The following is a 14,438-nucleotide window of genomic DNA, read 5'->3' as shown; positions in this document are numbered from 1 at the left end:
CCAAGCACACGATATAATATCAGGTGAGGGAGAGCCCTCTAGTGGAAAATCAACAGGGCAGACACAGGAGCAGGAAGGAACGCTGAGAAGTCTCAGGAGAAAGGAATGTGAAATTTAGCCTGGAGTGGAACTGCATCATGTAAACATGAAGCGGACTTGCCGTGTCCTCCTGCTACTTGGAAGATTTTTATCAACAAACCTATCATGTGAAATTGTCAAGCAGTTATTGAGACCTGTACTAAGTAGGTACTAAAATTTAAATCATTTTTTTCAAGGAAGTAAAACGTTCTTCATAGCCCTCCCCTGAAAAGCTGGGGATGGGTGGGGTCAGAGAGTGGAGGGTGCATTTTGGTAATAAGAAAAATCAGGTCTACACTGGATTAGATGATCCCCCGGGGCCTAGTTAGGGAGAGGGATTTGTCCTCAGCCGGTGGCTTATTTCAACAGAGACTGTGCCATTCTAACCTGAGCCACCCACCCCTTGCCTTCCCCAAGGTCATCTTGTGGATTGGGACATGAATATCATTAAAATTCACTATACTGTTTATCTTACAACTAGGAAGAAAATGACAAAGCACTTTCTTCCCCCAAATCACTGACCAACAATGCACACCTGAGACTGTCAGGCCAAATTAGAGTAAAATTGTTCATCCGCTCTGGGCGAGGGTCATAATATTTCTGTTGGTCCTTATTGCTGTCATTATTTATCAATAAAATGGGAGGAGACTTCAAAATCACAAAACTTTGCTGTTGAAAATGATTCATTGCTATGAATGGTTTACAAATAAGGTTTTGTTTTTTGTTTTTTTTTAAGTGTAGGGTTTTGTTTTTTCTTTCAAGTGCGCCTTGTGGGGAATATTCTGCTGGGCGTGTGCATTCACACACGTGTTCCCCCCAAAATGCAGCTCCGATGCATTCAGATTGGGGCGCCTTGCCCGCAGCTTTCTTGTTGACCATTATCCATAAGCTTCTTTCAAGGGTTCAAAAGGCATGTTTCTAGGCAACAAGAACTCTCTCCCAAAAAGGACAAACCAGGTGTGCTGACTAGAAACTCATCACCTCTTTGGTGTCACAGACTAGAAACAAAGGCAACTGTGGTTTGGGCTAAGCTGTGCCAAAATGTCTACATGTTTCATTGTCCAACTCTACTGCATGGGACATGAACCTTATGCAAGCTCTGAAGGGTATGAGCTTCCAAGTCAGGTTCTTGTTGCCACAGTGAGGCCTGGTCAAGCCTATTTTTTCCTTCAGGGACCATCTGAAGTCCCACATGCTCCGTGAAGCCTGCCCAGCCTCTCTGAGCTCGGTGGCCCTCCTCTCTGTGGGGCCCGTGTGCATGCTCAGTCCCTGCTGCGTTCCAGTGTGGCTTGGCCCCTGGCAGGGTCCGTCCTGTCTCCCAAGAGCATCCACGTCTAGGCCATTCACTCGCTCCTTCACTCACCCTGGAAATAGGTATTGGACTCCTATTTGGTGCCAGGGTGTACTTATGAATAAAACAAACAAGGTATTTTTCCTTCTAGAGAGTCCTATGGGGATGATGGACATTAAACTTGTGGCCAGAAAAGTAAACATAAATTTATACCTGTGATAAATGTTTCAGAGGAAAGAGGAATAGGGTACCTTAAGAGAAAACAGGGAAACGGACTTTGGCCCAGTGGTTAGGGCATCCGTCTACCACATGGGAGGCCCGCGGTTCAAGCCCCAGGCCTCCTTGACCCGTGTGGAGCTGGCCATGCACAGTGCTGATGCGCGCAAGGAGTGCCCTGCCACACAGGGGTGTCCCCCGCGTAGGGGAGCCCCACGCGCAAGGAGTGCACCCATAAGGAGAGCCGCCCAGCGCGAAGGAGGGAGCAGCCTGCCCAGGAATGGCGCCGCCCACACTTCCCGAGCCGCTGACGACAACAGAAGCGGACAAAGAAACAAGACGCAGCAAAAAGACACAGAAAACAGACAACCGGGGGAGGAGAAGGGAATTAAATAAATAAATAAATAAATCTTTAAAAAAAAAAAAAAAAAGGAAAGGCAACAATCGGTGGCCTTATTATAGATTGGAGACCAAAAAGGCCTCTGAAGTGGTGATGTTTGAGCTGAAAATGAAGACACATGGTATTCCCTGTGCAGCAGGTGCTAGAAGTATTTCCTGCTTTCAGAAAAGTTGAACCATCTAAAAGGTCACGTGGTCTAAACTTCTAATTACAGAGAATCACATCCTGACTGTGTCTTCTAATTCAATCCTTCCCTTCCCTTATTTGCCACCTACCTCCCATGCATCCTTTCTAAGGCTCCCTGGTTCTAAATAGCCCATGGAAATCCCTGCCGTTGCAGCTCACAGTTACACGGCAAGTGGAACAGTTGACTCTCAGTGCTCCTTAACAGAGGAAGGACAAAGGTTATTCGGTTTGTATATTTAGGAAGTATTTGAATAGTTAGAAGGCTTATGCTAACTAAGCGTTTGAATAGCTACAGTGTTTCAAAGTAAAAAGCACATGGGCATTGGAATTCAGATATGAATTTGAATCCCCAGCCCTGTGACCTTAAATGGATTATCTCATACTCCCAGGTTACTCATCTGTAAAATAAGGGCAAGCTCCTTTTAGTCTCCCAAAGTTTTGTGAAGATTAATGCAACACACCCAGGAACAGAGTAGTTAATCACCAAATACTCATTGTTAATTCCCCGCCCTTCCTTTCCCCTGGCTTCATGACCCTCTGGGCTCCAATTTCTCTCTAGCTCCCCAGTTACCTCCTTTGTTCTATGATTACAGGAGGGCCAGCACCCCTCCTTCTGGCTCCGTAGAGTGGGAATCTGCTTCAATTCTGAGACAGAACAGGCAGCGGGGAGTGGGTACTTGGGGCTGAGCAAGACTTCATTTGCACACAGCAGAGCAGCCCATAGCGAGGCAGGGCAGCAGGAGCAGCTCTCCTCACTCAGGGCTCCCTGGGTCTAACTCAGCACAATTAGACATTTGGGCCTGGGTTGTCTAGAAGGAGGGGTCTATTCTAGGTAACTTTAGGTAACTGCATCAGTGGGATCAGCCCTGGGATTGGAGCAAAGGCGAGTCAGGGAAACAAGGAAGGCAGCGGACTAGGAAGGGCAACCTTAGTGCAGGCAGGGCATTCCCTGTGTCTGCAAATGCTCTAGGTGATTATGGTAAAATTGCTCTCATTCCCTCACAGGTAAGCACTGATGCTTCCAGCCTGCGAAAGGCAGATCCAAAAGGCCGAAGTGCGTTGTTGGCTGATATCCAGCAAGGAACCCGCCTTCGAAAAGTCACGCAGATCAACGACCGCAGTGCCCCGCAACTCGAAAGTAAGTGAGCAGCTTGGCCAGGCCTGCGGGCGCTGAGGGCAGGGCACATGAGCTCCGGCCAAACACCCCTGGTTTGCTCAGGAGTCAAAGCAGAGGCCACACATCCAGACAACTCAGACCTGCTCAATGTGCAGGCCAAGCGGGCCAGAGAAATAGGGCTTCTAGGTCTGTGGATGGTTCATAACGTAGATTCCAACATTTTTAAGATGCTAAAAAAAATCTATATGGTGGAATAACTTGTTTGTGAGTGTGACAAAATACCATTTTAAAGTGTAAAATTTAGGGGCGTTTAGTACATTCACAATTATGTGCAACCATCACCACTAACTAGTTCCAGGAACCCATTAAGCAGTCACTCCTCAATCCCCCTCCCTCCAGCCTCTGGCAACCACTAATCTGTTTATTCTCTCTATGGCTTTGCCTATTCTGGACATTTCATGTAAGTCATAGAATCTGTGGTCTTTGGGTCTGGCCTCTTTCTTTTGGCATAGTACCTTCCAGGTTCGCCTCGGCTCGAGCAGGTATCAGGGCTTCACTGCTGCTTGTGGCTGGGTGATATTCCATTGTATGGATGAACCTGTACATTTAGTTTATCTGCTGGGGTAGCCTTTAAAGGACACTTAGCTTGTTTGAACATGTTCCTCAGCTCAATAACAGAAAATTAAGTGCCATTGTTTAAAAAGGAGGGTTTTTTGCTTTATTTTCATAAGGAAAAAGATAAAGGATTTACTTAGAATTCTCTGTCCCGGGGTCATACGACAGCAGCCTTCTGTGACAGAGTGAAAGGAGCCCCGTGCTTGGGTCAGATGACTCATTTTAGAGTCCTGGTTCTGCTGCCAAGCAAAGCAAGGCACCTTTTTTTTTTTATTTCTCTCCACTTCTCCCTTCCCCCCTTCCCCCCTCCCCCGGTTGTCTGTTCTCTGTGTCTATTTGCTGCATCTTCTTTGTTCGTTTCTGTTGTCAGCGGCACGGGAATCTGTGTCTCTTTGTTGTGTCATCTTGTGTCAGCTCTCCGTGTGGGCGGCACCATTCCTGGGCAGGCTGCACTCCTTGCGCGTGGGACTCCCCTACGCAGGGACACCTCATTGTGGCACGCACTGCTTGTGCACATCAGCACTGCGCGTGGGCCAGCCCACCCTCCCCCCCACCCCTGGTCAAGGAGCCCCACAGTTTGAACCGTGGACCTCCCATGTGGTAACCTAACCACTGGGCCAAGTCTGCTTCCCAATCAAGGCACCTTGTGATTCTTGGTTTGCTTGTCTCCTCATTTTTGGCCCTTTTTGTCAAAATTATTGAAAGTGTAAATAATCTATAATCTATACTTAGTATTTATAACTGCAATGTATTATGTCTTCATATGTTTTGCAATGACATTCATGATGGTAATTCTCAAAGAAAATTTTTAAAAAATTTTATTGTGGTAACATATCTACAACACAGAATATCCCTTTTTTGTGTACAATTCAGTGGTATTAATTACATTCACAATATTGGGCTACTCTAATCATCATTCATTACCAAAACTTTTTCCTCATCCTAAACATTAAGTTTTTCACCCACTGAGCAATCACTCTCCATTTCCCACCCTCTGGTAATGTATAATCTACTTCCGGTCTCTATGAATTTGCTTATTCTAGGTATTTCATTTAAATTAAAGCAAACAATATTTTTCCTCAAAGATAATTTTTAAAAATACAATTGTATCTGATATCTATAATGTATATGCTAAGGCACAAGAATAGAAAAAAATTTTAAAGAAATATTTTCAACTTCCATTGCAACAAAAATCAGTTTCTAGTTAAAATACTATCTAATTGGGTAAATCCAATGAACAGATAAATTCATTTTTTGGAAACACCCATTTCCTAATCATTCCAATGAGTGGGTATGTTGTGATATTATTACTCAGAATCATCTGGCCACATTCATCCACCAGCGGGTACTGTGCCCTGCTTTCTCCATGCATATTAATTTTGGGTTAATATCTGCCAGGGATTCTCATGGAGGCTGAAGATCATCTTTTGCCTCGGTGGTAATCACACACACGTCTTGACTCAGGAGCCTTCTCATCATAAAAGCATGTCTATTGGGGCAGAGAAGTGTGAGAGGCTGGGGCATGCGAGCTGGGGAGAGAGAGAAGGAAAATGCTGAAGTGCAGATCATTGGTGGCATCCCCTTCCTGCTTGCAGTTCCAGTTAGGGCTATATGGACAGGAAGTTAAAACAATTAGACTAAATCTATGGGTTTTCTTTATCTAGTGCTCCTGCAGTCAAGTTGGAAATAGAGCAAACTCTACACCTACATTTGGGGTTTCTAATGTGACAAGTGTTGTCAGTTCCCCCATTGACACCTACAAAATGGCAGTATTTAGGTTGCCTTTTCTCTGTCACTTTTCAGGGGGGCCAGCCAGTGATGGTCAGTGCTTTGGTAGGAGCAGAGAAGGTAGCAGACAGGTGTAGACACATGAGTCTGCACTGTACAAGGAAGAGGGTGCTTGGGGGAAGACCTGGAGTGGACGGATAACTTTGGAGGTGGGAGAATGGAACGGCTGCCAAGGGCAGGATTAGACCATGGCCAGAAGGAGAACTGGCTGCTCAGCTCTGCTCACAGATCCTCTTCTACTTGCCTCTTCTCTCAGATTCTAAGGGAACCAACAAAGAAGGAGGAGGTTCTGCCAACTCCAGAGGTGGGAGCACACCCCCGGCCTTGGGAGATCTGTTTGCTGGTGGCTTTCCTGTGCTGCGACCAGCAGGCCAGAGGGATGCAGCAGGTAAGGGAGAGTTTGGGTTGGCCACCTTGTGGTCTTTATCACCTTTAACTTGTAGAACCAACTGTCAATCTCACATGCTTTCACTGAACAGTCATAGAGTAGATCATACATTTTCAAACCACAGAATCATTTTCCATGTATCTTTTAAGTCATCATCCCATTTATTGGCCCACAGTTTGAGGCTAGGAGACTATTAAAACTGAGGTGTCAGTAAGGCATTGCTTTCTTCCCAAAGGCTGGCGTTCTGGGGCTGGCTGCCTGTGATCCTTGGTCCGGGGCTCCTCTGTCACATGGCCGTGCACATGGCAGCCCCTCCTGGTCTCTCCCCTCTCTTCTGGGTTCTGTTGATGTTCAGTTTCTGGCTGCTCCCTCTTTCTTTTTCTGTCTGAATTTCATTCTGCTTAAAAAGGACTTGATATTTGTATTAGGACCCATCCCGATGGAGTTGGGCCATGCCTTAATAGAAGTAACCTTATCAAAAGGTCCTACTCACAATGGGTTCACACTCACAGAAATGGGTTAAGTTTAAGAACATGCTTTTCTGGGTGCAGGTCACAGAAGTCATAATGCAGCACTGGCTTAGAGCTCTCAGGGAGTGACTATTAAGACAAGATGCAATGAGTTAACATGATCACCGTGTTGTCTAGAGTGTGACATGAGATGGCCATATAATCCAGGGACTTCAGAGAAGCAAGATTTAAGGAAGAAGAAATATTCCATCTTTTGATAAACCACCCCCTTTACACCAGCTCTCAAAGCCAATTCCTTTCACATCAGCAAAGCATCCTTGAGGTGTCCCTGAGCTGGCCTTTCCCCACACCCTCATGCCTGCCTTTTGTGTTTTATGTGAGTTTCTTGGGCTGGCCTTCGGAGCTCCCTGCTGGCCCTGGGCCTGCCTGGCTTCCACGCTGCTTGTAAGTAGTCAGCTCCTTTCTCTCCTGTGGGCTTCATCCCAGAGTGGGCATGAATATGAGAAGAACAGGGATTTGTGTTCTTTTGAGACGTTTGGATTAGTTATTCAGGATTGGACCCTGTTTTGTTTTACAAATTTATTATCTCTTTTAATTTCACCCAGCAATTAGACCTCACCCTGTTTGGGGAGCTGCCTGAGTCCTCATGCCTGTGGACTATGGAAACAAGTTTGAGGACTTTTCGGCAGGTATCCCTGAGCCTGGTACCTGCCCTGGACCTCACATGAAATGTCTAACACTGAATTGGAGGCTGTAGTCCTGTCCCTGGAAGGGCCCCTTGGGCCTCTGCCTCTGTCACAGTCAGCCAGCTGTTCTGGAAATGCCAGCCTTTGGACTCCAGGATGATCAGATCAGAGACAGAGTGAAGGCCTCAGTGTGTAGGCATTCTCTCTACTGGACCCACCTCAAAGAGAATCCTCAACAGGAGGATTCTGCCTTAATAGCTACTCCAGATCAGAGACTACAGTATATAATGTTATCCGAGACTCCCATTTATGCCAGAGGGTCACCTGGTTGGAAAGCCACAACTCGGTCCTGCCCACTCAGCTTCCTCCCCTGGCATCCCTGCCACCATTCCTTGCTGTGATTGCCCTGGCTTTTGGCACCAATTACTTTAGACTGTGATTTAGCACTGGTTGGGTAAATACACTAGAAACTTATCTGAAATGAAAGCTGGTTTTCCTAAGCTGCAATACCCAGGAAGTTGTAGGGGTGAGAAACAAACATTTTCACATGTTTTTCACATAGTTTCATGGGGATTATGAGATATAGCAGTGCTGAAATGGAGAAAAATGTGTTCTCCAGAATTCCTCTTAGGGATAGCACTGTATTTATTAGGAAAAAATATTTCACCATGCCTCTTGAGTAGATGGTGATCCTCTCAGGACATGTTTAAGCAGCTTGCAGAACTTCTCTGCAGTAAATTGGAAAAGGAACTTATTTCTCCTTAAAGTGAGGCAAAGGAAAAAGAGGGCAAGACATAGCAGTGTGGTGAAAGGATGTGTAATGAGTGATGGGGCCCTCCCAAGCAGTGCCTTTCCTCCAAGTCCTTAGTAAGGTCTGTTGAACACAAGTGCACATGGTGAGCAACTGTTGCCATTGTTGAACTCAAAAGAAGCACTGAATTTCAAGCTGGAGTTGATAGACGAGGTAACCACAGAGTGAGGAAGCAAGGAGACCAAGTGACAGTGAGTGCCTTGGAAATTAGCATGAGAGCTTTGGAAAGGGAGCTTTGAATTTCCAGAGGCCATGGAACTGGCAATGGTCAAGGCCATTGGGTCTGGATCACCAAGGGTTGGGTGTCTCTCCACTGACTTATATATTCAGGGGACCTTGAATATTCTGTTCTTGGTGCAGAAACAGAGTCCTTCTTCACCAAATGCTGAGCAGGATGGAGGAAAACCTCTCCAGGGAGAGAACTTCTGGCCAGTACTCCTGACAGTCCAAACCAGAATGTCTGGGCTGGCTGGCCAGCCACTAGTGGAGGCCTTGAGATGAGGAGGTCAGGGCAGTCCTGTGTCCCGGGCTTGGAGACTCAGAGACTCCCAGGTGAGGGCAGGGGTTGGCACTGCACTGCAGACAGTCCACCTCGGCTTGTTAATGCTGGAAATGACCTTGGAGCCGGTCCACTCGGCCCTCCTGTGTGACGGCTGCTTCTCAGTGGACATGCAGCAAGAGATGTGCCCACCATGCAGCTCACTCACATGTGGCTGGAGAGCTCGGTGACTGTCCTTCCTTCATTGCTGCGCTAATTCAGATCTTGTCTCACTTCCAGGTGGCAAGACAGGGCAGGGCCCTGGCTCCCGAGCACCTTCTCCCAGGCTTCCCACCAAAACTGCCGGTGGTCCACTTAATCCCCCCGCGTCTCCCAGGCTAGGAAATGCCTCTGAAGCTCATGGCACTACCAGGACAGTTCCTCCTCGCCCCAACATGCCCGCCCCACCTCCTCCCACCCCACCTCCACCTCCCCCACCCTTATCCCTACCTCTTCCCCCATCCTCCCCCACCAAAGCTCCGCTGGTGTCCCCACCGGGTCCCCTGAGCAAAGGGAACCCCCCGATGGGTGCTCCCCCTCCTCCCTCCGTGGCGCCGCCACCCCCACCGCCCCCGCCGCCAACGCCACCCCCACCCCCGCCGGCCCCCATCCTCTGTGACAAGGCAGTGAGGCCTCAGCTGACGCCCTTGAACCTACCGCCCATCCCGCCCCCGCTTCCCCTCCTCCCACCTTGTGGGTATCCTGGGCTCAACACAGAGGCGGCGAGCCCCACCCAAGACGTTCGGGAGCCTCCGGCCCCTCCGCCCCCGCCACCCCCACCTCCCCTTTACGCATCATGCAGCCCCAGGTCCTCTGTGGCGGCGCCCCCCTTGCCGGGCGCTAGCAGCGGCAGCGACGCAGCACCCCCGCTGCCCGCCAAGTCCCCCAGCTTCCAGGCGCCGCCTCAGAAGCCCGGTGGGCAGGCCCTGCCGGCACCGCCCGCCCCTCCCGGGCCCCAGGCGCTCCTGCAGAAGAAGAGGCACGGCCGAGGCGCAGGTGAGCGGCACTAGGAGGGCAGGGGCGGCGGTGTCAGGGGAACCCACCTGCCGGTAGTTACGGCAGCGCTCGGGCACACACCCCGCCCCTGTGGACCCCCTGGGGAAGGGCCAGACGGGTCACATCTCAAACCTGGGGATTTCGTTTTAGACCAGATGCTCAGTGGCCCTGCTGGAGTGCAGTGAAAACTTGTCATGGTCTGGTACTTTATTGTCTGGGGCACGCGTGTTACAGACAGGGAAGCAAGGCCCAGAGGGGCTGAGACACATCCAGGACCCCGCAGACAGTAAGTGAGGGCTGCTGGCCTTGAGCCCTCGCTGTGTACCTGGGGTGGGACCTGGGAGCGCACTTGGCCACTCTGTGCCTCCTTCTGCTCATCTGTAAAAATGGGGAGAACAATAGTTGCACCTCTCACGGTTGTTATAAGATCAGTGAGTTCATATAGGAAGGTACCTAGACCACAACCTGGCAGCAGTGAGCTCTAGAGAGGGGTCATTTATTCTCAGTATCATCACTCAGATTCCAAATCTACTGCCTGGGGTGGGGGAGCAGTGGGTCCAGTTTATTTCTGGAACCAAGTCTCCTGTTTCATCTTGGCCTGAGTTGTTCCAGTCTGGCTTCCTGCCAGAATCTTCACTGGCTGTCGGCAGATTAGATTAGCATCCCATTCATTTTTGGCAGGTTTTCCAGCTGACAGGAGAAAAATGAGGGTCTATGTTTTCAGCCAAACATTAAAAATTGTTCCTTCATAAATCTAGCAGTGAGAGGGTTTTGAATCGAGTAAATATGCCCATGACTGAGAATTCTGTGTAGTGAGGCTTCCTTCCCCTTAGGTGCCCTTGTGAATGAAAGCACACCCCACATTTCACACACACCCCACACACGTGCTCCTTGCCCCATACTCGTCCACACACAAATACGCTTATAAACACATAAACACACACATGAACACATTCATTATCATATCCATCATACATACCCATACATAGGTACTCATCTGACACACCCATACACACTCTTCAACATACATCCACGCTCAGACTTACATGCACACATATATTACTTGGCCTTTCAGAGAATCTTCTGATGCAGAAAACTTCTTAAATGCTTTTCCTTGCATTAAAAATAAAAATAATATATGCTCATTGTAGAGCAAATACGAAGAAAATAAAGTCAGCCATAATTACATCGCCCAGAGATGAAAACTGTCACATGGAAATACCTTTCCTTTCGTATTTTTTTCTGTATGTATCTACATATTTAAGGTTGTGCTGAAGATTAAATGAGAAACACTGCTTGCATGTAGCTAGGGCTTGGGCAGGGTGGTTTCCTCTCCTTCTCCTTTACAATGTGAAGAAGCAGCTTTTCATGCAGCACAGAGGCCAAAAGCCCTGTTAGCCCTTAGCCCGTTTAGTCCCTTTAGTTTGCCTGATGGATCCTGGTGCCTAGGAAGGGAAGATCATAAAGGCAGAGGAAGAATATGGGGAAGTTAGAAAGAAAGGTGGGCAGAAGAGGAAGGGAAGGGAGAAGCTAAGATAGTGACAGGTGATAGGACCCAGTTGCTATGTCACCGGTGCCTTGACCTGCTCCAGAGCATAAATCCAAGGCCAGGGGTAGATGCTTGTCTGGCCCCTTTCCGTGTGTCCTTGGATGTGAACCTAGTTTTTGCATATATAAAATAAGGGTAATTTCTTCTTCAGCCCAATTGGAGGGCAGAAGGGCAGCTGGGGATAGAAAGAGGCTGTAATTGTGAACATCTTGGCACAGATAATATTGGTGTAATTATCTTCATTGCAAGAAGCAGAATGATGTTTGCAACATCACTTAAGCAATAAGCAACAGTAAAATCCTGAACTGATGTGCCAAGACAGCAGGTTATTAATTGCCAAATGCGGTCTACAAAAAGGAATTGGCAGAGGAGAGAGTGAGCTGCTCACAGAAGTGATCAGGGAAGGCTCAGTGGAGTAGGAGGGATTTGATTTGGCCCTTGGGGGTGGGTAGGGTTTAGATTGGCTGGAGGAGAATCCAGGATTTGCAATGGAGGGGAACCAATCTGAGCAGAAACACAGAGCAGACACCAGCCCCTGACAACGGGCCTTCTAGCCTCCTTCTGAGCCCTCGCCTACAGCCGTCCGTTTCTCATGACTCTGCAGTGCTTCCCTCCTTTGGGCTATTTGTAGCATTGGTAATGAGGGTTATCATCATCATTAATATTATCACAGCACCTAACATTTATTGAGCACTTACTGTATGCCACTTATCAGCTCATTTACTCCTCTCAACAACCTTAGGAGGTCTTTGTACTACTTATTATTACTCCCATTTTACATAAGAGGAAACCAAGGAACAGAGAGTCAGTCCCAAGCAGGTTGGCCCCAGAGGCTGCCCTTTTACGCACTACATCATATTGCTTCCAAAGATCTAAATGCCTGACCTCTGACAAGGTTAGAGCATCCGTCAGTCCCCATGCCTGTATCTGAATGCAGTCATTTCTTTGTAAGGGGCCAGTGGGGGGAAGCTAAATCCACCCCCAGCACCACCTGCGAGATCACCAACCACAGAGCTTTCAAGCAAGAGCCAGCAGGGCCCAGCCTGGACCCTGGCCCAACAGCCCGGAGGGCAGCTGAAAAACGGAAGCACGCACATCATCGGTGAGTGTGGCCACCGTCTGCCAGGCCAGCTGCCAGTGAGCATGTGTTTTCCTCTGGCAAGAGCTCACTGGCCCACGGTGCTGTTGAAAGTTTCAGTGTGCCTGCTCCTTAACGAACAGGGGCTCACTCGAGCACAGAACCACCTCCAGGTTCTGCTAAATGGGGTTTCCGGGCCCGCTCTCCCGACTTCTGATTCAGAGCAGAGAACTCTGCTTACGAGGAAAGCACATGGTTTGAAAGTAAAGAACTCTCATTATAGAGGGAAGGAGGCCAATCTTTAAACACTGTGTGTGTCTCCGTGGAGACATCAGTGCCTAAGCCTGAAAGACCAGAGCGAGTGGATATGGTACAAGGATGGATGGCAGGCCCACCGAGAAGGGAGACAATTAGAGCAAAAGTACGGAGCTAGGAAGGAAGGTCACCTGGGGTCAGATATGACCACAGTCTTTGGGCCCCTTCTGGGTGCTGGGCTGCTGTCAGACTCAGAAGCTGAACCCAGGAAGGGGCCACAGCTCCCAGCAGGAGCTGAGGGCAGCACCTGTGTGCTTCAGGGATCCCAGGTTCTGGACTGGACAGGGCCGTGTTCCCTCTCACCAGCCAACATGAGGGCTCCCTCCTTGTAAAGCCCAGGAAGTAGAAAACCGTGTATTCAGCCAGATTAGCCTGTGTGCTCCTAGAAACTAGCAAAATGTGGGTCATCACAAAAACCAGAGTAACCTGTACCTTGTCCCACATCTGCAGATGACTTTGAGTCTAAATTTACGTTCCATTCTATGGAAGACTTTCCTCCTCCGGATGAATATAAGCCTTGCCAGAAGATTTACCCCAGCAAGCTTCCCAGAAGTAAGTACTACCTTGGTAAGACCTCTGGTTTTTTGCGCCCCTCTGAAATCAGATGCTGTGTGTGCACTGATTGGCCACAGACTGCCTGAAGGCCAATCTCGAGACTGCACTCCACTTCTACAAGGATACGGTTTGCTCTTTGGGCACAGGAGAACAAGCAATGCTGTTCATTCTTCTGGAAGTTTCCAAACATGTCTTTGCTCCAATCCTCAGGGCTCATTTAGAGGTTTGACAGAACACCAGGGTTAAGTGGGTATCTGAATATACCACACTTCCCTCACATCCTGGAGACCTAAACACCCCTAAACTACAGGAACTTTGCGTTAGTAGCTGGGGCAGAACCTGAGACCCCCCCAATTTAGAGCCCTGGTAAACTATGAATTTGAAAATGCCCTCCCTTAAGTTCAGCAGTTCTCAACCTTGGGAACACATGAGAATCACCCAGGGAGCTTTTAGAAATCCTGATGCCCTAGCTGCATCTAGACCAATGAAATGAGAATAGCTGGGGTGGGGCCCTGGTGTAAGTAATTTTGGAAGCTCCTAGGTGATTCCAGTGTTCAGCCAACATTAAGACTCACGAGTCATCTCCTGGGTTAATTCTGTGGCTTGGCTACAAGAGAGGCCTTAATTCAGCTTAGCCGCTCTGTGTTAAGAGTGGAAAAGAATGAGTCTGGCCAGCCTGCCCCTCGAAGCTTAGCAGGCAACAACCTTGTGGTTTGACAAAGGAAGCAAGGAGAGCAAGGGTGGAGTCCTGAGTGCACAGATGCCCTCTGGTTAACATGAGTTACCATGTTCAAATCGGTGCCTGCACCAACAATAATCTAATGTTCAGGAAGGAGCAGTAAAAAACAAAACACGGAAACGGACTTGGCCCAGTGGTTAGGGCGTCCGTCTACCACATGGGAGGTTTGCGGTTCAAACCCTGGGCCTCCTTGACCCGTGTGGAGCTGGCCCATGTGCAGTGCTAATGGGCGCAAGGAGTGCCCTGCCACGCAGGGGTGCCCTCTGCGTAGGGGAGCCCCATGCGCAAGGAGTGCGCCCCGTAAGGAGAGCTGCCCAGCGCGAAAGAAAGTGCAGCCTGCCCAGGAATGGCGCCGCCCACACCTTCCCCTGCCGCTGACAACAACAGAAGCGACAAGACGCAGCAAATAGACACAGAGAACAGACAACTGGGGGAGGGGGGGATTAAATAAATAAATAAATCTTTAAAAAACAAAACAAAACAAAACAAAACTACTAAAACTACTGAATGAACTGATATCCTGCAGGCTAGGAAGGGTATTCTGAATTTCAAAAATAAGTTATTGTTTTGGATTGATGCCACATTGGTAGATGGGAACCTGAAATACTTCAGTAGCCTCATT

At 48.6% G+C, this 14,438-nt stretch overlaps 1 protein-coding gene across 2 annotated transcripts in view; it reads left to right on the top strand.

The window, feature by feature from the left end:
- WIPF3 (WAS/WASL interacting protein family member 3) overlaps positions 1-14,438 on the top strand; it is a 104,720-nt gene that overhangs the window by 79,692 nt on the left and 10,590 nt on the right. For both annotated transcript variants that reach the window (XM_058296833.2, XM_058296834.2), the window contains exons 3-7: positions 3,177-3,309; positions 5,948-6,079; positions 8,825-9,580; positions 12,082-12,231; positions 12,973-13,074. In XM_058296833.2, the coding sequence (XP_058152816.1) occupies positions 3,177-3,309; positions 5,948-6,079; positions 8,825-9,580; positions 12,082-12,231; positions 12,973-13,074 (1,273 nt within the window). The remainder of the gene's footprint in view (positions 1-3,176; positions 3,310-5,947; positions 6,080-8,824; positions 9,581-12,081; positions 12,232-12,972; positions 13,075-14,438) is intronic.

The sequence above is a fragment of the Dasypus novemcinctus genome, chromosome 5 (genome assembly GCF_030445035.2).
Source record: "Dasypus novemcinctus isolate mDasNov1 chromosome 5, mDasNov1.1.hap2, whole genome shotgun sequence".
NCBI classification, from domain to species: Eukaryota; Metazoa; Chordata; class Mammalia; order Cingulata; family Dasypodidae; genus Dasypus; species Dasypus novemcinctus.
The sequence above is the reverse complement of the archived record's forward strand: the minus strand, read 5'-3'. Positions and strand labels throughout refer to the sequence as shown.